The sequence below is a fragment of the Nymphalis io genome, chromosome 1 (assembly GCF_905147045.1).
Source record: "Nymphalis io chromosome 1, ilAglIoxx1.1, whole genome shotgun sequence".
Taxonomy (NCBI): Eukaryota; Metazoa; Arthropoda; class Insecta; order Lepidoptera; family Nymphalidae; genus Nymphalis; species Nymphalis io.
The window spans coordinates 2,378,881-2,399,822 of record NC_065888.1 but is presented as its reverse complement, the minus strand read 5'-3'; the positions used below and the strand labels follow the sequence as shown (position 1 = coordinate 2,399,822).

Genomic DNA, 20,942 nt, shown 5'->3' with positions numbered 1-20,942 from the left:
AATTTTATTTCAAAAAATAAAAAGTCTATAACTTTGGTTGATGATAATTCAGATAGATTATCTAGGTGAAGTGAAAACTCACTGTGAAAATGAGATATAGATTTAAAATCTTTTGTCTATGGTCAAATGAAAAATAAAAAAAATCCGCAGTGCCGAGTGCGCGAAGTTTTGCGTGTAACATAAAAGTGTAAATGTTATAAGCATTACTGTAACAAATAACCGATATAATATACATTATAGTAATACAAATACTTAAAAAAAAGGGTTGCCACGATTTTAACCACGTACTTCTTAAAATGTAACAATATTTTTCTCATAATAAATAATGTTAACCTGTAGTCGGCACGCATTAAAGAAATTTAATTATAATTTCAGTATTTAACATAATGGTGCAAAAAGGCATTCGTCCTTTAGTTTTTTGCGGCCCGTCGGGATCAGGAAAAAGCACATTGCTAAAACGCCTTCTCAAAGAATTTCCCGACAAGTTTGGATTTAGCGTGTCGCATACAACGAGAAAACCTCGACCTGGTGAAAAAGACGGTGTTCATTATCATTTCACAGCCAAAGATGAGATGATTGCTGCCGTTGAGAGAGGTGAATTTATAGAAACTACTACATTCAGCGGAAATATGTATGGAACAAGGTGAGTAAATCAATTGTTTTTAATTCACAACTATAAGCCATGTGCTTGTTTTGTAAAATGTAAAATTTAGGCAAAGGGCCAACAATGTCATTGTCCAAAATCAAGACAAGTCATTGTTTATAGGAATTTTGTTTACATGATTTATTCATATACCATGCCTTATTTCAATTTATACCAAAATAATTTCCTTTTAGAAGTTGTAGTTTAAATTAATAGTTATTAATAAAAGCATACATATTTAGTTTAATTACAATCAATTGGCAGTATAAACTTACAGTTGTAGTGCATAATTGAAATCTATTTATAATTTGTTTGTTGTTTATTTAGAATTAAAATTATTGATGTTTACAAACTTAAGGTTCTTCTATATTAAAAATTAGGTGACCATATAAAAATGCCTAGGGATCTAGTAAGCATTTTGGTATATGACTTGCTCAAGTTTCATATAAATAACAATTAAAGTTAAAATCAATTAAAACTAAATTGATGTCTGCCTCTAAGTGTTTGGGAAGTCAAGATGGATCTAATGGAGGCAACTAGAGAACCATGAGCAAATGACTGAGTAGAGCTTATTTTTATTAATTTTCAAAACTACTTTCCTTCGTAATTTAAAGCTCATAATGTCTGCCTCATTGATTTTCATTGTTTATAAGTAATGTGAACATCCCTTCTACAGGCGGGCCGACATATGCACATTATATAGAATTTATTTTTTTTTGTCAATTTCGACATGTATTTTAAATTATTTTATAAACTTGAAAATCATCACATTTTATAATGTTTCAAATTCTAGTAAACGAGCAATAGAAGATGTTCATCGCACTGGAAAAACTTGCATACTTGATATTGATATTGAAGGCGTAAAACAAATAAAAGCCACTGACTTGGAACCTTTGCTGGTTTTTGTGATGCCACCATCTATTGAAGAACTGGAACGGCGTTTACGAGCCCGTAACACGGAGCAAGAGGATGCTTTGAAAAAGAGATTGGAAGTTGCCCGTAAAGAAATTGAATTTGGTGCGTTATAAATTTGTTTTATATAATTTATTATTTAGTTCAATTTTCTGTTGGTTCGGTTCGTTATCTAGCTTCTATGACTGCAGAACATGAAGTCCTGACAAGACAAATAAAAGTTTTTGGGATATTCTTCTCATCAAATTGAAGTAACAGTGTCAGCAGGAGTGTGGGACTGTTAATTTGTTAACACAGTTATCATGAATCTGAATTAGCTAGTTGGCAGTCCTACCTTTCTGCATCTCAACAACCATCGGATAGTAAGGGTGAGACAATAGAATACAATAATTATAATAAAAGTAAGTTCTAGATGATTTTTTAGTTATATAAAAACGAATTATTAATATAATGTCAGATTTTACCATTTTTAAGTAGGTCAAAGATTGAAAGTAATATGAACTGTTATCTAAAGACTATAAAATAATTATTTTTTGTATATGTAAGATATAATTTGTATATATATAATATGTTTTGTATATATAAAACATTTAAGTTTAACTACATGTTCAATGCTTAATGTGAAGCATTTTTTTTTAAATATTTTGTGACAATCCAATTTTGATTTGATAAAAAATAGTACAAAAAGTACATGTAGCCATTGTAAATAAATGTTTGAAGAATGTGTTAAGGTAATTCCACCATGTTCTAATGTAACTCACATGTGGATACACTGGATATGTATCAGTAACATCCATGTGGATGTGGCAGTATTTCATCCGACTGGGTTTCTTCAAAAATTTTGCCTTGTATGTTTTGCTAGTATTTGATAAATTACATTTATATGTTTAAGTGTCTTTAGTTTAATTAACTATTAAAGGGATTAATGAAAGGTATTTTAAATAAAGTAATTCTTTTATTATCTACCCTTATAAGCAATAACTATGAATTTATACATGTTTATTTACTTACTAATATTACATATTAATGTGAAAGTGAGTTTGTTTATTTGATTGTTATGCTTACATTTTGAACTATGAATCATCATACTATCCCCCTACATGTGCAAAGCCTCATGCGAAAACTATTTGTATAATGCAAACTAAAACTATAAACTCCACTAAAGTCATAAAAAAATATTACTAGACAAAATTAAATAAGAGTCTTAATCAAGCATTAGATGTTATTGAATCATATAGAAAAGTTTACTTGTTAATATATTTCTTTTGAATGGGTTTTAGTTGTGTCTGATATAGAATACAAATCAGTGCTACCAACGAAATAGCAAAAATCATATTTTAAAACAAAAAAATAGTGTAGACAATTTATTTTATCTGTTGAAATTATATTATATAAAGCTAAGAATGCATATTTACATATATACATAATATATATTTATTATTTGAGTCGATACTATTTAATTTTATGATTCAATATAATAAAATCATTTTATATTTAAGGGAACTTTAGAAGGAAGAATGCCATAGATTAGGATATTTTAAAACATCTTATATTTAAATAAAACCATAATTTATTGTCAATTTCAGGACAAGACCCGAGAAACTGTCACATTATTATTGTCAATGATAATCTGATTAAGGCTTATGCAGAGCTGCGGGAATTCGTCGTGAAGAATGTGAAGGATAACAAACCAGGTATGTAAGGAGTTTGTAAAGTTTTGTTTTAAATTTGCTATCCCAATGTTTGTTAAAATAATTCTAAAATAGTTTTAATTAATGTTGTAACTAATATATATACACAAGTCGAACATGAAATAAGAAATAAGTTGAAGTGATGTTGACACAAAAAGGACATTTTTAAAAGTAAAGAATTCAGATAAAAATTCTTTGGCGGTAATTCTTTATTGAAACATTTTCATTGTTTTTATATAAATGTTTGTTTGTTAATTATATATTAAATAATATTTAGATAGATGCTCTTTTTAAAAACAAGCTTTTATTTGATACTAGATTTCATTATCACCAGCATAAAATATGTATGTGAAATATCGGCTTGATCAGTTAGATGGTGTTTTTTTTCATACAAATAATAAGCAGATATTCTACTAGACTGCCTCGTTGGTCTAATAGGCAGATATAAGGCCACTGACCCGAAGGTCCTGGGTTCAATTCCCAGGTCGGGTCAATAAAAAAGTTATCGGGGTTTTTCTCAGTAAATCAAAATTCTCAGTAGCAGCCCGGGGCCCGGCAGCCCTTTCAATTTCCAGACCCCGGGCTGCCGGGGTCTGGAAATTGAAAGTGTATACATTCCCGTGCCTCAGAAAGCACGTAAAGCCGTTGGTCCTGCGCCTGTTTTCTTTCCGATCGTATCGACTTGCCGTCACATCGGATTATGAGAGCTAGAGAATAGAGAGTGCATCAGTGTTTGTGCACACACTCATGCACTATAATATGTCCTGCGCAAATGGCTAATCTATCTTGAAATTGGCCGCCGTGGCCGAAATTGGTCTGGAGGACTTTATTCTAACAGACATAGATCTACAGAAACAGCCTTACTAATAAACGTTGTTTAGCGGCTATTTAGTTAAACACTGATTGCGCTCTTTCTGTCATTATTGATTTGACTTTAGAAAGAAGATGACCACCGCATTTAGACAACAAACACATTGTTACAATATCACGAGATGGCCTAGTATTTAGAACGGGTGAATCTTAACCGATAATCGTGGGTTCAAACCCAGGCAAGTACCACTGAATTTTCATGTGCCTAATTTGTGTTTATTATAATTCATCTCGTGCTTGACGGTGAAGGAAAACATCGTGAGGAAACCTGCATATGTCTGATCTCATTGAAATTCTGCCACATGTATATTCTACCAACCCGCATTGGGGCAGTGTGTTGGAATAAGCTCCAAACCTTCTCCTAAAAGGGAGAGCAGGCCTTAGCCCAGCTGTGGGACATTAACAGGCTGTTACTGTACTGTACAATATCATACAAAAAGGGACGGTTTTAGATATAATAGGTAAAGTTGTGGAAAAAGCAGTTTCTCAATCTCAAAAAGCAGTCTCATCATTTGTTCATTCAATCATACAAACTTGCTGGTGGGGCGGGAGCAATTATCTTAAAATTTATTCGAAAGGTTAGATCCACTCATATTAAGATGTGAAATTAAATAAAAGCTTGTACAAATTAAAAAAGAGAGATGTTTGCTTTTTTGCGGTTTGTCTTTTGTGATTAATATAATCTAACCCTTCTATTTCAGAAACAAATCCATCACAGGAGTGAGCAAGCATGCTTGAAAATTACAAAAAAAATAACAAATATTATATTTGTTACCTTGCCATTACTAAGAGTTTAATCGATGTTGACATATGTGTGGTTTGAATATTTTTTGTTAACATAGAAAATGATATAAATTCTATTTATCCAACTTATGAACACACTGCCTCATTAATATAACAAAGCAATAATGGGTCTTATATATACATTTATCAAAAGCTAAAAATTGTATCATGCATATAGTGCATCTGTAATTTATTTATATATATTATATAATATATATTGTGTGTCCATACTCGAAGAAGAGATTTATGAGTGGCGAAAAATAATTATTAGTATGATCAAATAAAAGCAAACATTTTTTTCTAATTAAGTTATTTTGAATGAATAAATTATATGACCCGAATTTATTATTTAATTTTTACGTTGTTAATATACCTTAAGTAAGCCAAATCACTTGGATAGGGCACGAGATCGGACGCCATTTATAAATCTTTTCTATATTGACAAGCTATGTACTAAATCTAGATCTGATAATACTTATAATATAGGACCCATTGAATTGTATTTATGAAAACAAAGTTTCACATTTACGGCTTTGACTATGCACATTAAATGTGTAAGTATTAATTAAAACAGTGAATGATAATGGAAATTGTTTTCCGAAATATTTTAGCATAATAATTATAATACTTCTAAGAAGTTTATAGCAATTTTTTTCTTTTTTAATGACTTTAAATTTTGACAGTTGTTAAGTAAAGTTTACTGAAACAGATAATTAATAAATGACATGTGTATATAAAAGCTGACTATAGAATATTGAAAATATATTTGAATTTGCATAATTAAAAGCCCTGATTTTTTATATTGTAAAAAAGTATTACATAGTACAAATGAGTGACATAAACTGAATGCCTTAAACTGTGAAATAATGACTTTAAGTCATACACAATATTTTTTATTTTTTCAAGAATTCTTTATTTTTTTGATGTGCATTTAATTTTATTTTTATTTTAAGGAATTATAATTTAGTAAAAGAAATAATTTAAAATTCAGTTATCACAACTAATTCCAATTGCAATTTGAGTAGTGTTGTGTGAGAATATCTCTGTTATAAAAAGGGTTTTGTGAAATTTAAGAATTATTCATGAAAGATATACTTATGGTTTTTAAAAACTTTAAACTAGTACTAGTAGCCACGTAGTTAGAAAATTTGTTTTATTATTGTGTTGTTTTATTACAAACTATTGGTTTGAATTACTGGTTGTAATAACCATACTTTTCAAAGATACTATTTGAAAGTATAATTCGAAAAAAGCGTCGCAGCATAAAAACCTATTAATAATTAAGAGTAGTACGACACGTAGACCTCTCAACTAACTAACATTTTACGATAGTGACGATAAAACGATTGTTAATAACTCTTAGACAATAGCCAATGACAAGGAGAGGGAGTGGGAGCTGGTGAGGGCCCTTATTAGCTTCGACGTTTAGGTATAATATGACAGAGTAATACGTAGAGCGGAACAAGTTCTAAGACGATGACGATCTTTAAAATAAAATTACATGGCCAAAAGATAACTGAAAATGTGTCTTGTGTCTAAATAAAGGACGCATAATAAATGATGAAGAATCTAGGTCTGTAAACCCAACAACATAGAAAATCCGAAATACCTTATACATATATATACTTATTAGCCGTGAATAGGCTTAATAAACATTTCCTATGGACTTGATTTCATGGACTTCATTTCCATGGACATAATTTTGATTGATTGCATCCACATTAAAAATCAAAATTTCACAAAACCCTTTTTTTATTATACCTCTCAAAATCTAGGTATCCTACAAAATGTAAAGCATTTCTCTTATAATTTTAAGTCTTGACTACCTTATTATTCTATAAATTAATATGATTAAAGATTTTTTTAATTAACGTATGTGCGAAAATATATTGTTAATTGCGAGCAGACAGACATTATACTTCAGCATGAACTACTTGCAACTAAAAATACCTTAAGAACTACAGGGAAAATATAATATTCTAACAAAATATTTTTAAATAAAATTGGTTATTAAAAGATTTCTGAGAGCATTTCTCTTAGTTAGCCTTTAATAAATATGTAACTTTATTAAAACACTAAGTTCAAATACAGCATAATTATTGGACACTTTTCTTTGTCTCCATTTAAGAAAATAAAGATTTATGAAAATTAGTAATATATAGTGATGTCCTATTTTTTTAATAATAAATAAAAAAGCTTTTGAATGTTCATTAGAAGATTTAACATTGTCTTGAATATATTTAGAGTGCAATATCGCGCATAATAAATATATTTATTATGAAATATAAGTTACCATTTCATGTTGTTCTCGCTAGACATGTTTTTTTTTAATAATTCACTATAAAATAATGTTGTATAATATATTATAAAATAATGTTGTGATCGGAATAAACACAACCGTTTATTCCGATCACAACTCAATACTGCCTCTTGATGTCACACACAGTTATGCTTTTACAGATTGACTTTACACAGACATGCTTTGAAATTACAACATTTTTAATACATAAGAATTTGATTCTAATCGCTATTATATACTTGATTATGATTATGTAGTGATCATATATTGTTCAAGTAGATTTAGCAAGCGTAGATTTGTGTCAGATAAAATTAATTCATAAAATGAATCGCTACAGTAAATGTTGTATGTGATTGTGTATGTTAGTAAATAGTATTTAGATTCACCATTATATGTTTATGATGGCTTAAAACTATTCAAATTTTAGATTGCTTGTAAATATATTATTATATATCTTTCAAAGGCATTTTTAACTTCTAAATGTTATGCATTTTTTATAATTAATAAAATTTACTTAGTACCTTTTAATTATTGTAATGTTGTCTCAATAGTATGTCTTAATACTAGTTGTTTATATAATCTTATATTTATGACATGCCCATGTAATGATTATTTTAACATAAAACTATATACTTATTCATTAATTAAAATAAACAAATGCTATAACATTCCTTACAAAACTATTTTCATTTGTATAATCAGTGCCAAATTATATTATATTAGATATTAAGGTAAAAAACTGAAACAATTTATATTACACTATTAATATTTATTATAAAAATACTATAAATAAAATTTTATTTTATGTTAGGTGTTACAATACTATAAAAAAAAAAAGTTTTTAAATTTTGAAATAATGTATTTTTTCTATACTTAAATAGTTGCGGCACGTCACTTTGCCTAGCGTGCTCGCGTTTGTGGCGTTGCTTAACCACATTTGACGTTGATCAAATTTTACATCACAATTTCACAAAATGGCATAAGCTACAAATAACTCAATCATGTCAAAATATGTACTTATTTAAAATTTACAATGAATTCAAAAGCTATTGAATAGATCAGATGTAATTTCCCCCACCGGCCACGTGAGATCTCATAGCATAGCAGGCACTGGGGTTGTTCGTTCTAACACGATATGGCACGATATTCAAGTTTCAAGGAAGTGCGTAGTACATGTCATAGGTTAGTAGGGTTAATTGCATTTACACAATCGAAAAAAAGGACCGCGTGTGATCATTGCAAATATTTCTCTTCTTTGACTCTCTTTGTAGCTAAAAACACAAAATCAAATGAATTGTCATATTCGGAAAATTAATGTTAATACGCGAACACGCTATGCTAAGTAAAAATTGCTCATAAAACATTAATACATATGTGTTTTTTTTATGTGAAGATAACGTAGGTAGACTAGTGACTAATAGTTCATTTTTATGTATGTAACATAAATTTATTATACTATAAATATTATTATATTTATAAAATTATTTGATCCATTTTTTAGATCGGAGGTGTTTGTACTACTGCTCTGGTGAAAATAGAAAAGAAAGTTTGTTGGTTCCTAAATATAATTGACTTTTTGGCTATAACATTTCACCAATGAAAGAATATTTTATTTCATAATAGTACTGTTAATTTATCTCATTATCAGTCTTGGCTTATAATTTTTGTGATTTTACAATATTCAATTTCCTTATTATTATTATTATTTTCTTTGTTGATTCTAAACCATTCCATCAATTATTGCAAAATTGTGATTATTTGCTTTATTTGTTATTACTGGTAAATAGAATTGAAAGTACCTATAATTATTGATTGTATTTGTTTACTTAATCTGTGTGCAATAAATGTTGTAGAAAAGTGGACTTTTATTTATATATTTTAATGGCAATAATTCTTAAAATAAATTTGTATTATATGAGTATCACAAACGGAAATAGTTTTTTCTTGACATTTTTTGTACAAACTTAATTCTAAATCGTTACGCCTTCACATTCTCAACGCTATCTAGAATAGCAACACAATATTTTTAAGTCCGTAAAAGATTTTTATTTTTGTTTCCTTCAAAGGTTTTTAAATTCATTTAAATATCCTAACAGTAATGATTGTATTTTGTTTAATTTAATGCCAACATTTGATAACTTTTTTTTTAGTTCGTAATTTGTTGGTTAGATGTTTGAATCGTTTGAAAAACATTTTAGTAGGATATAGCTTTTTCTATAGCCAAGTCTATATTCATTTAACAAACATTTCAGTAATAACATCAAGATATAACAGGAATACTCACTGGTGGTAGCTCGTCTGGGTAGGTACCACCCACTCATCAGATATTCTACCGCAAAACAGCAATACTTGATATTGTTGTGTTCCGGTTTGAAGGGTGAGTGAGCCAGTGTAATTACAGGCACAAGGGACATAAAATCTTAGTTCCCAAGGTTGGTGGCGCATTGGCTATAAGCGCTGGTTGACATTTTTTACAATGCCAATGTCTAAGGGCGTTTGGTGACCACTTACCATCAGGTGGCCCATATGCTCGTCCACCTTCCTATTCTATAAAAAAAAAAAAAAGGAAATTAATTCTATAGTAATTATTCACTAAGATTTTTAATTGCTGAAAAAATAGTTAATGGTAAAATGAAAAAAATAAGTATTGGCGGAAATATTTATTATCAATACAATTATAACTACAACAATGTTTAATGTCACGATTTTGATATTACTCACCACTTAGAATTTACCTAACATATCACACAATTTCAAATGATCATGAATCATATGGATGATAATTAACATTAAAACAATTTAATATAGAAACATAAAATGCTGGTATAAATATCTAACAAATATGCAACTGTTAGATGAACTATTAAATATTATAATATGATAAAGCATATTAGAAACTTACAGAACAATACTATTATCTTTATCCCATCTATCACGATGCGAGTGAGGAGGTGTGTTTTCACAACCACCACTAATAGCTGTTGTCTTTGAAATAGTTTTCAATGAAAGGCTACTATCTGAACCAATGTAAGAAGACTGCTTTGTCAAAGATTTAAGTCGTGGAATGTGTGAAATTCTTTTCTGTGACTTAGTTACTTTTTTGTTTATAGAGTCATAAAGTGTATTAGTTGATTTAGATCTAGCATGTGTCGAGTCAGCTTTGTTTTTCATGCAAGATAAAGGTGTTCTAGATCCACCGTTGCTAGCTGACTTAGATTTTTTTGGTGTCTTATCAAGTGTGTTGGATTCATCTTCATATATTAAAATTCCATCTTGATCCTCCTTTTGATGAGGCTCTGATTTTGTGGTCGCCAATACTTTTAGGAGAGAGTCATCTGACATTTCTTCAACATTTTCTTCACTTACATCCTCTTCAATTTTAGAGACTACTATTGGAGTTCGTTCAATACCAATACTCGGGGATCTAGGATCTTCTTGGAGAATCTTAAAGAGTGGAACATTTTTGATGTCAAAATCTTTGTTTTCAATTTCAATATGTTCTTCACTGTCTTCAAATGTTTCAGTTCCAGTATCTATGTATTCAAAGTTTGTTTCTAATAGTTGTGCTGGCTCAGGACATTCCTTAGATATATTATTCTGAATGACTTCATTGGAAGCAGTAGAGGATCCTAATGGCTCTTCAGTTTCATTTAGTGTTCCATTTAATGTCATGTCATAAAAACCATCACATAAGTTTTTGGGTAATACTACACCCGATTTGACGTCATTAATGTCAAAGGAGGAGTCAAAATTACTATTATCCATGGTATCATTATTGAGGCAAGGACTCCCAAAGTTATTATTTTCTTTAAAGAGTTTTTGATCATCGTCAATTTTAGATGAAATAACTATTGGTGTTCTTTCAAAATCTTGAGTTGGAGAACGTGGGTCATAAGATTGTAAGTGATTTTTTATAACGGCTGATAAAATGGGATTGTTGTGTATAAGTTTTTCTTCTGTTTTACCATTTTCAAAAGTCTTCCGCAAATCAACATTCTTTGTTATATTATGCTTAGCTCCATTCTTATTCTGTAAAAAGATTTTAAATTATATTTCCAACAGATAAAATTAACTAAAGGTATTTTTAAAATATATAGTTTTTATTTAAAATTAAATATTAGTATATATAAAACAATTACAAGTATAGGCACCTGTGTTTAAAATAATGAGCGGCGAAAACGCTAAAAATAGTGACATTTTGAAAAGGTGCGTGCATGCCTTAGAATTCGGTTATTAGACTAGAAATTTTATCAATGTAATTTAATTACTTGAATATGATTCATTATGTATAAATCGACGTCAAAATAATCCATTAAATAAAACAACAACATTAAAACGGTTTCTTGGTAGTTATTTTAGCGCTTCCTGTATGCATACGTATAATTTCAAACCTGTAAAGGAGTCCGAGTTATTTCAGGCGTTGGAGATCGAGGATCGGAGTTATTACTGGTGTCCTTGTCCAAGTCGTTTTTTTGCGTGAGTGCAGCCGTCTCCGTACTTGATTTACTTATGTTCCCTCCCATTTTGTATTAAACAATAAATACAGTGGTTTTGTAACAATTCAATAGAATTAAAGTTCCATATTCTACCTCAATATTAACTACAAAACACTTTGTTTTAATATATTCAAATATATTGATGCACCAAACTCAAAACATTTAACGGCTACAACTGTCACATTCAGTTTCTAAATTTAAACTCAAACGTGTTGCAATCATGAATTATTATTTTCGAGTGCCACTTTCCGTAGTTAATATTGAAATCTGTGTTGCCAACCTTGGCAAAACTAAAAGCAGCAAATCCAACTTAAAAAACAGCAGAAAACAGTAAAATGGTAACTACTTAAAAATATTTCAAAGAATAATCGAATTATTTAGTAAAAGCAATTATCTACCGTTTTGATTAACTTGAATTATTTATAGCTAAATAATTACGACATTATTAGAAAAAACAAAAACTAGAATTATTTTTTATTATTTCAAATAATATACAAAAAATCAGTCACTTAAACACTTTTCATTCTTTGCGTTCACTGAATGTTCAATAAAAAAATATTTTATTATTTTTGAAATGAGAATAATAAATGTGGTTACAAAAGCAGAAAAAAGCCGTATTTTAGGTAGGTATGTTTTATTTATTGAAAAACATTAATAAAATACTGTAGATAACACTTACTTAAATTAATAAATTTTTTAATTTCATCTAAGGAATATAAAAAATAGGAATAAGAAACTTCTCTAAGTATAAGGATTTATTTTGACTTTTCTTTTTTAGGTGTGCACTTTAATATATTTGTCCAAGTTCCCCGTCGACAGACAGAAACAGCTTTGTCGTGCCATCGCCAGCCAGATGGACAGCGTATTCGACATCGGGATCCCTCCACAAGGCCTGAATTTAGCCCTGCTGTGTCACCTCTACAACTAATTTGTCCACGATCTGGTGGCGGCAGAGGCTTACACCAGTTACGAGCTAAAATTTGACATAATAAAAATTATAATAGCGGTTTTTTTTTAATTTGGTGACGCCCTTTAGGACCGATTTCGCTCATGGCGTTCATTCTCAACGGGACAAAGCGTACGTGATATTATAATGTATAAGTACTTTAGCATTGTCAACTGACAAACTCGTTACTTTCGAAAAGTGTCAATAACTGCAACCTCGGAGCATAGCGGTATTTTAAGCTATGGCACGCCGGTAGCAAAAAAAATCCGATCCTTAAATTTAAGGAAAAAATATATTATAATTATAAAACTAAACATGAGTTTTAAAGTACTTGTGTAATTTCGATTATGTGGGTTTTATAAGTCATAGTCAAATCAAGAATCAAAGTCAAGTCAAAAAGTACAAAAAATGGATAATGATTCTGAACGGCGCCTATGTTGCCGCTCTAAAAATGGATGTTGCGCAATTAAACCGTCCAGTTCAAAGTGTCATTTTTCTAAGATATAGTAACAAATAAATATAGAGATTAGAGATATACGTTTTTGGGATAAGACGAACATCTCGCTAATTAGTAGCTAGTGTCTAATCTATTTCTTATGCCTTAGTCCTATAGTATTATTTAGTTTACCTCTACATTGCGGAAGAAAGCCTTCCCATTTCATATCTTCACCGCAAAATAATGCAGACTCTCCTAGTAATTCCAACGTTTTGTCGCGACATGTAAAATTGCATGGTTTGTATTCGCCTTCGCAATGTGATATCAAATATTTAGGTGTTGGACAAGTCTGAACGATAACGTGCACCTGCATCTTGCAAACTTGGAGACTCTGAAATAAAAATAATTATATTATATCACTGTTAGTGTACCTACTGTACTGTACTTAATATTTATTGAAAAATTTATGTACGTACATTTTTATTAATTAATGAAAGCTTTTAATATTTAATTTAATCCTAAACAAACATTATCAACGTTATTCTAATAAACAACCAAAGTAGTAGTGCGAAGATCTAGCCCAATTAGTCAAATATTCGCACAAATATATGTGTGTAAAGGTATATACGTGTGTCAGGTAATTTAAATAGAAGCTTGTATCTCACTTGATTCTTGTACATAAGTCTGCCGAGTACCACATGGGAACCCTGTTCAAGTAATGTTCCAAATTTAGCTCCGTACATGTGAACAAATCGAACATTTGTTGGTGCTTTTCGTCCTGAACATGTTTTCAGTGAAGGACTTTGAAGGAAAACTCGATCGGCTCCTACTTTTGCTATTAATGTTCTATCGTGAGGACACTGTATGCATTTTTTTTGTGCTGAAATGTCACAAATACCTAATTATGATAGTTATTTAAATTATTATCGTTCGATATTCAAATAAACCTACAATTAACAATTGATATGCACTATTTTTACTATAAAAATAGAATATTTAATTACAAAAGTTTAGACGTCGGTTAGCAATACCTATACATATTAATTCATGATTTGAAAAAAAAAAATTACTCAGTAAGATAAAAAAATTTTAATTATAGAAATATGTAACTAGTTTTAATCAAAATTTAGGTAACAAAATAAAAGTAACAATGAATGAATCTCGGAAATATTCGTATATACGTAATAATATAAATAAAATTATCATTACACGTGTATTATTATGGCCGATTTGTTACAACAAGGTAATAGAAAAACGACGACACCTGAAACATGAAGATTACCGAAAGCCATCAATAGAATAGTAGCAGTAACCATATAGATATTGTTTAGTACCAAAGTAGGTATAAGTATATAAGTTAGGCTACAGCTATATTTTGTTACATACTTGGAACATGAGAACGATTCTCATCATAGCTTCGTAGCATATGTTTCGGCACGCGATATTTCTCGTCAGCTCGAATGTATTGCCTCCCAGGGTAAATCGATGCTACTTCTTGATTAATATTACGGCCATCAATTTCTTTAAGATATATATCAGATTGATAGAAAAGTTTTGGATCTTCCCTTGGTTCGTGAACCTTCAGCGGGATTTTTTCATCATATTCGGTGATCTTCGGTGTATATACAAATTGCAAAGGTGCTTGTAGTTTGGCGAACCTGCTGCTATTATCATTGTAATCATTTGTTCGGTAAATTTGATTCGTTTCCAGAGATAGGCTGTTATGCGAAAAATATGGGTGACTTACACGTGACGACGTGTGTTGAATACTGTAAAAAAATAACAATTGTTATTTTTATGGCTATAACATTTAACACCTTAAGAATTTGTAGCCAGACTTTTAAACGGGTAATAAAATACATTATAATGATAAATAATAAACTTTGCTTATAAACTATAACAACGATTATATCGATTATGTTGATAGTAAAAAACATTGTATAAATACAAGAAGTAAAGAAAAACAAACACGAAGTTTCAATCTTCGCAGAGTCAATTAATCCTTTCTAAGATTGTTCGCTTCTATAATGGAACACGAATACTTACTATTACTTTTATTTTACCATTAATAAACTTAAAACTCATACTAATACAACAAATAATTAATAAATGAGACATATTACTCAATAAAATATCATATACATGATAAAAGTACGTAGAGTTAGTTTATAAAATGATTTTCATGCAAGATAACAAGTAATTAATAATAATGGAATTGTATTTAAATGCACTGAAATTCTGCCACATGTGTCCATCCCGCATTGGAGCAGCGTGGTGGAATAAGCTTCATAAACTTCTCCTCAAAAAAAAAAGGGAGGCCTTAGCCCAGCAGTGAGACATTCATAGGCTGTTACTAACTGAATTTATAATGAAATGAAAAAAATAATTAGTGTCTTTCTCGCCGTTCTGCTCGGTAGAATTTACATCCCGTCCGGTAATTTTAAAATTATTATAATATTGTAAAGTTTTGTATATGTACTTACATATATATTTAAAATATAAATTAATCAAAACTTTAATTAACGTAGAAGCAACCTGTTAATGGCCCACTTCTGGACGATGGCCTCGCCGCCCGCTTATGAGAAGCTATTTAAGGTCAATATTATGGATTTTATACGATACTTGCAGTTTCTCTCGTGATATTTTCGTTCACCACCGAACGAGAGATGAATTACGAGTATAAATACAAATTAATCTCATGAAACTCAGTTACACTTGTCCGGATTAATATCTGCACATAATATTCGGCATGACTTATAAATGTTGACTAACGAGTGATTGGTTACACAGTGTCGTGTATTCTTCTTTCGAATGTCAAATCAATAATGACAGAAAGGGAGAAATTGGTGTTCAACTAATCAGTCGGTAAGGAACGTTTATAATTAAGGCCATTAATAAATAATATCCAACTATGTACTGTTAATTGTAAAAATTTGAATTATTGAGTATCATCGCTGGTTTTCTGGTGTCCATTTCGAACCAATATCCTAATATATTTATTAATTAAATAAATATTATCATATTAATTTTCTTTTTCAAGTTAAAACTATAAATCACAGAGATATTCAAGCTTTAGGAGATAATCGGTTCGTAATTTAGAGGCGCTCAACTTTCCACTTAATTCAATTGTCACGTCTTTTCAGGAAATTAAGACAAACTAAGGACGATTGGGATTGGACAAACGTCATGAAGCGTAAAGCGCAGAAAAATTTTTTAACTTCCGCGTATGAGATCGAGGCGGTCTGCTAGTCTTTTATAATGTTGAATCAAAATCCCTTATAACGCGAATAAATAATTCATATTGAAAAAAAAGGTACATCACGCTTTCCTTACTGTATATTTTCGGAAAGTCCAATATTTGTAAACCGTTGATAATATTGTGATTTCATACACGTTGTATAAAGTGCTTTGTGAAATGCAATGACGCAGATACTGCTATTTTCGAGGGTATTTGTGATAGTATTTATAAATGCCTATTCTGGTGCATACCAATAAAACGACTGTATCGTAACTACAAAAACATGCGGAAATTATGATAGAGCATAAATGAATTTCTAGAATAAAGTATTTAGTCCGTTAGACACGTCTGTTATTACAGTAATATAATGTAAAATGGGTTTTATTGGATTAAAATAATGTTAACGTCGCTATTCCAGTTTCTAAATGGTGTTAATAATTTTTATAAAATGTATAAACATAACATGTCGTGCGTCATCGCTAACCTGCCGATGTCTATGCCCGCTTGGCTCGGCGCACCGATGCTTCCTAAAACAATTTTTAAATCATTATACAATTTTTATATCATTTTATATCAGTGCACGTTATGGTAATATAATAAATCGTATTAATATGATTCTTAATTTAGATTTCTTCTTCTTTTCCTTTTTTGATTCAACAATTATAAGCCTTCACCCATTCTGTAAGAACTGTTTCGAAGCTTACCGCGTTCCAAGATCATGAAATATCTGAAAGTGACATGTGAAATTTCACATTTTCATCCAATGAAATACCACTGTTCCTATTGTCGCAAGTCTTTGCTTAAGTATGTATGCAAGAGAAAGAGCAATAAAAGAGAAACTAAGTACAGTATCGTTTATCCTTTCATATACTATTTGAGACTGGCGGGTGATAAATTGGAATGTCTTTCTTTTTAAAATATTTTCATTTTAAAAATTGTAACAATCACAACTATAAAACAGCTAAAAAAACACCGTAAGTGCCCATTCTCTTGTGTAAAAAAGTGTAAAACTTCTGCATTGAAATTTAAGTTTGACAATAGAGTATATAAGTAGAAGTAAGCCGAAATTCGACAAATCAAAGGAAAAATTTGTTCTTTTTGTTCCGTTCCTTTCTCATTCATTCACAAATTCAAGAATTCGAATTAATCAGTATTTACCTATGAATTATTTCAGTACATACCTATTTCAGTCTTTAACTCGAAGAAAATATATTTGACCTCACTATTTAGTTATTACCGCTGCTATTAAATTTTAAATAATGAATGACCTCGGTAGCTCGAATAAACAATAATAAAACAATCGAATCTAAGAATATAATATACACAGTTTACTTTCAGAGAAGTGAATATTACAAATATGCAATAAATAAGAGCAATTCAAGGATAGGATGAGCGATTTTATAGATTTTTTATTTATTTGTAACTAGAAATTAGGTAAGATTGCATCTAAATCAATATTTAAAAATCTTTCTCAGTCAAAACCTATATAACTCGAGTTTTATCCCGTTTCCCTTTAAGTTCAACATACCAAGGTTATATTTTTTTTTATCCAAAACGCATACTCACCTGTATAAGCTATATACATACTACGGTTACAAAGAAATAAGGTAACAAATATTCACAAATATTTTGACATTAATAATAAGGTATGGTAAACAACGTTTCATACCAGCCAGCAATTTATAACTGTCGAGAAACAGATAGTCACAAAACGCCTGACACAAATAAAATGGCACACTTTCAAACAATGAAACTTACTCAAATTGGTACCCAATGACTATCTCAATCTGAGTTCTGATAGCTTCCACGACATTATCTGCTATTGAGTAACGTAGCTATCATGGGGCAAGGCGCTGCGGCGCACCAGGCTTCCCTAAGGTGAGGCGGCCACTAGTGCAACATAATATGAATAAGTTTATATGTCTACTAGCAATATCAATTTTATATATTTTTGCGAACCAATTTTCTCTCTTCTATTCCAACTTCATTATAATTATATTTTATATTACAAGTTGATCGAACATTTCAATACTTTGGAGCTTGGTGACATCTGTACTAATCAATGCAAAGCTTCACTGGGGTTATCCGCCTACGCCTACGCTACTGCTACTGATTGATGTTTTTTGAGCATCTGTAGGTATAATCAGTTATATTCAAAAATACACACAAAAATCGCTCATAACCGCTACTGCCCGAATACATAACAAAGTACCCTTTTTTCACGCTGGAAAAACGCAGTACGCGTTTCCCCCACGGGAACAGTGGGGAGGTATGTGGGGTTCACCGATGTCCGAGGCACCGACTGCACCCCGAACATCGGAATACCCACTAAATAACCAGCGGTACCTTTTCCGTTTTAACGAGGAGCGCCACGGGACCACTTACGCATACTACTGCGACGACATGACAAAGTCCCTGGTTCACAAATAACGGTTGACAATCGCACGAATTCTGCGTTTTGAAACGAGTGTATAATATTTATTATCGATGATTTAATTATACAATTACGAACACACTTGTAATGATACTGCAGTTTGTAGCGAGCAGATTATTAAGAAATACTCTTAGTTACTTACATTTGCAAATAATGTCGATAAAATGTGAATAATCTTAATGCATAACTTGTTTTAGTGATGCGCAATTATGATATCATCGTGTTTGAAATAACATTGATATTTAATTTAATTAAAAAAACTTGCTTAAGGACTTTGTGAAGTATGTATGAGTCATGTCTATTTACTTCGTGTAAAACTGTTATTTTAAGCAAAGATAGTTTGCCATTCGATCAGGGTCGAATCAAGCCATTAAGAGAGAGCTCCAAGTGGTATAAGTGGTCCGCCCGCTGCTTTTAGGTAGGTAGATAGGAAGGAAACCTTTAAGCCGTATACCAATAACGAATTTGAATATCTCAGCTCTAATTAAGAAATAAATAATTGTTCAAAATATTTGTTTCCTGAATATGTCTCTCCTTTTAAAAAATAAATTTAACATTTAAAACAAAAAAGCACCAACTATCGTACTTTATTTTTCTTATAGGGCGCGTGGCACCAGGCCGTTGCATATAAGCAGTTGGGTTTATTGTCTTTAGGTTTATCTATAGACTATTATATTATGTATATGCCATAAGTAGACAATTTAATACATATAGAGATGTTAGAGGATAATCTAGGTATGTGACCTCGCCATTATGCCAACAAGACTTAATAATAAACATTAAAATGAATTCTTAAATAACCAATATTATGTAAAATTAACTGTGATATTGTTGTTACTATAGTATTTATTTATATACATTTATTTTTGAGTAAAATATTAAAAGTAAATAAACGTGTGGTCGCGTGGTACTTAGTTGTTATTAACCCGAACAAAGCGTGTTCGTGGTTTTTTTTTAAATAGAATAGTTAGGCGGACGAGCATATGGGCCTGATGGTAACTGGTCACCAACGCCCATAGTCATTGGCATTGTAAGAAATGTTAACCATCGCTTATACCGCCAATGCGCCACCAATCTTGAGAAAGTGTTATGTCCCTTGCGCCTCTAGTTACACTGGCTCACTCAGCCGGAAACAACAATACTTAGTATTTTTTTATCTATGATTTGCTGAAATAATGAAAATAATGTGCCGTCAAAAGTTGATTACAATCAATTTGATAATTAAGGTCATGAAAACACCTGCAAATTGGTATTAAGATTATAACTGATTTTGTCTAACTTTACCTTGTTTTATCTGTATAAATTATTTTTTATTTCTTTGGCGAGCTTGACGAAATCTCCGAGCGGATGAGCGTGCTTTTTAAACTTACTTATCTTTTTTTTCATTTTAATTTATAATAAATTGTTAAATAAATAATCGTAATATAGTATTGTATATTATATTTATACGCAATAAATAAATGCTTCTATAGTATAGAAGAGTATGTTATGCGATATATTTAGGATTTGAATTAGTTGGTTTTGATAAAGTACAACATTTTGCTCGCAAAAACTACACAAGTGGGTGGACTGTCTCGTGTCTCAGACCTAAACACTATTTTAATTAGATATCAATACCACGGAACTAATAACAATAAGCAACATTACTTACAATGATAACAACCTACAGACAAACAGTAATTTATCTAGACGAAGGTTCTTATTTGACGAATAATATAATTGATAGTGATTAATGAGCTTTCACTACTTTAAATTTTATCTGTTTATCATAAGTATAAGCTGAGTCTAAATGTACATTTTGATTTAGTCATAATAAACACAAAAAAAAAAAAACTTAAGTCTTACCACAAAAACAAAATGATAGAAATAAAAAACAACAAAGCATTATGCTTCACCAGACATTCGCGATTCGATTCAAAAACGATTACTGCTTGATCGGTAATGTTTATTTTAATACACAATACGCGTAACTGATTGCACAAATACGAACGCAGCCAAAACGGATAAAGCCAACTGATCTCAAAAAGCGCTCTTAAACAACTGCTCACCGCTGGGGGAACAGTATGTAGGCGGAAAGTGCTGCCAGAATAGCAATAACATTACTTACAACACAATACCCCCCCGACTTCGCACGAGGGATTTAAAATCATATTTTCTTTTCGAAAAAGAAAATTATCTTTTTTTTTAATATTGT

The 20,942-nt window shown here is 30.5% G+C and overlaps 3 protein-coding genes across 8 annotated transcripts; 1 reads left to right on the top strand and 2 right to left on the bottom strand.

The window, feature by feature from the left end:
- Positions 1-150: 150 nt before the first annotated feature.
- Positions 151-9,025, top strand: LOC126772206 (guanylate kinase). 3 transcript variants are annotated; one of them, XM_050492467.1, is made up of 5 exons: positions 151-298; positions 376-643; positions 1,437-1,660; positions 3,142-3,249; positions 8,700-9,024. In XM_050492467.1, the coding sequence occupies exons 2-5, from the start codon at positions 387-389 to the stop codon at positions 8,768-8,770; spliced, it is 660 nt and encodes a 219-aa protein (XP_050348424.1). In that variant the 5' UTR covers positions 151-298; positions 376-386; the 3' UTR covers positions 8,771-9,024. The 3 variants fall into 3 exon arrangements, with proteins under 3 accessions (XP_050348424.1, XP_050348433.1, XP_050348441.1); XM_050492476.1 differs by lacking the exon at positions 8,700-9,024 and adding an exon at positions 4,818-7,892; XM_050492484.1 differs by lacking the exon at positions 151-298 and having other exon boundaries at positions 382-643; positions 8,700-9,025.
- An 837-nt stretch (positions 9,026-9,862) lies between these two features.
- Positions 9,863-11,939, bottom strand: LOC126771948 (uncharacterized). Its single transcript, XM_050492133.1, has 2 exons — positions 11,590-11,939; positions 9,863-11,227 (listed from the first exon to the last, which is right to left on the bottom strand). Exons 1-2 carry the CDS (start codon positions 11,719-11,721, stop codon positions 10,097-10,099), a joined length of 1,263 nt encoding a protein of 420 aa, XP_050348090.1. The 5' UTR covers positions 11,722-11,939; the 3' UTR covers positions 9,863-10,096.
- A 381-nt stretch (positions 11,940-12,320) lies between these two features.
- Positions 12,321-20,782, bottom strand: LOC126772062 (uncharacterized). Of its 4 annotated transcripts, none has more exons than XM_050492238.1 (6): positions 20,594-20,782; positions 16,778-16,841; positions 14,463-14,845; positions 13,742-13,956; positions 13,269-13,467; positions 12,321-12,667 (listed from the first exon to the last, which is right to left on the bottom strand). In XM_050492238.1, the coding sequence occupies exons 1-6, from the start codon at positions 20,631-20,633 to the stop codon at positions 12,450-12,452; spliced, it is 1,119 nt and encodes a 372-aa protein (XP_050348195.1). In that variant the 5' UTR covers positions 20,634-20,782; the 3' UTR covers positions 12,321-12,449. The 4 variants fall into 4 exon arrangements, with proteins under 4 accessions (XP_050348195.1, XP_050348205.1, XP_050348200.1 ...); XM_050492248.1 differs by lacking the exon at positions 20,594-20,782 and adding an exon at positions 18,700-18,839; XM_050492243.1 differs by having other exon boundaries at positions 12,322-12,667; positions 16,799-16,841.
- Positions 20,783-20,942: the final 160 nt, after the last annotated feature.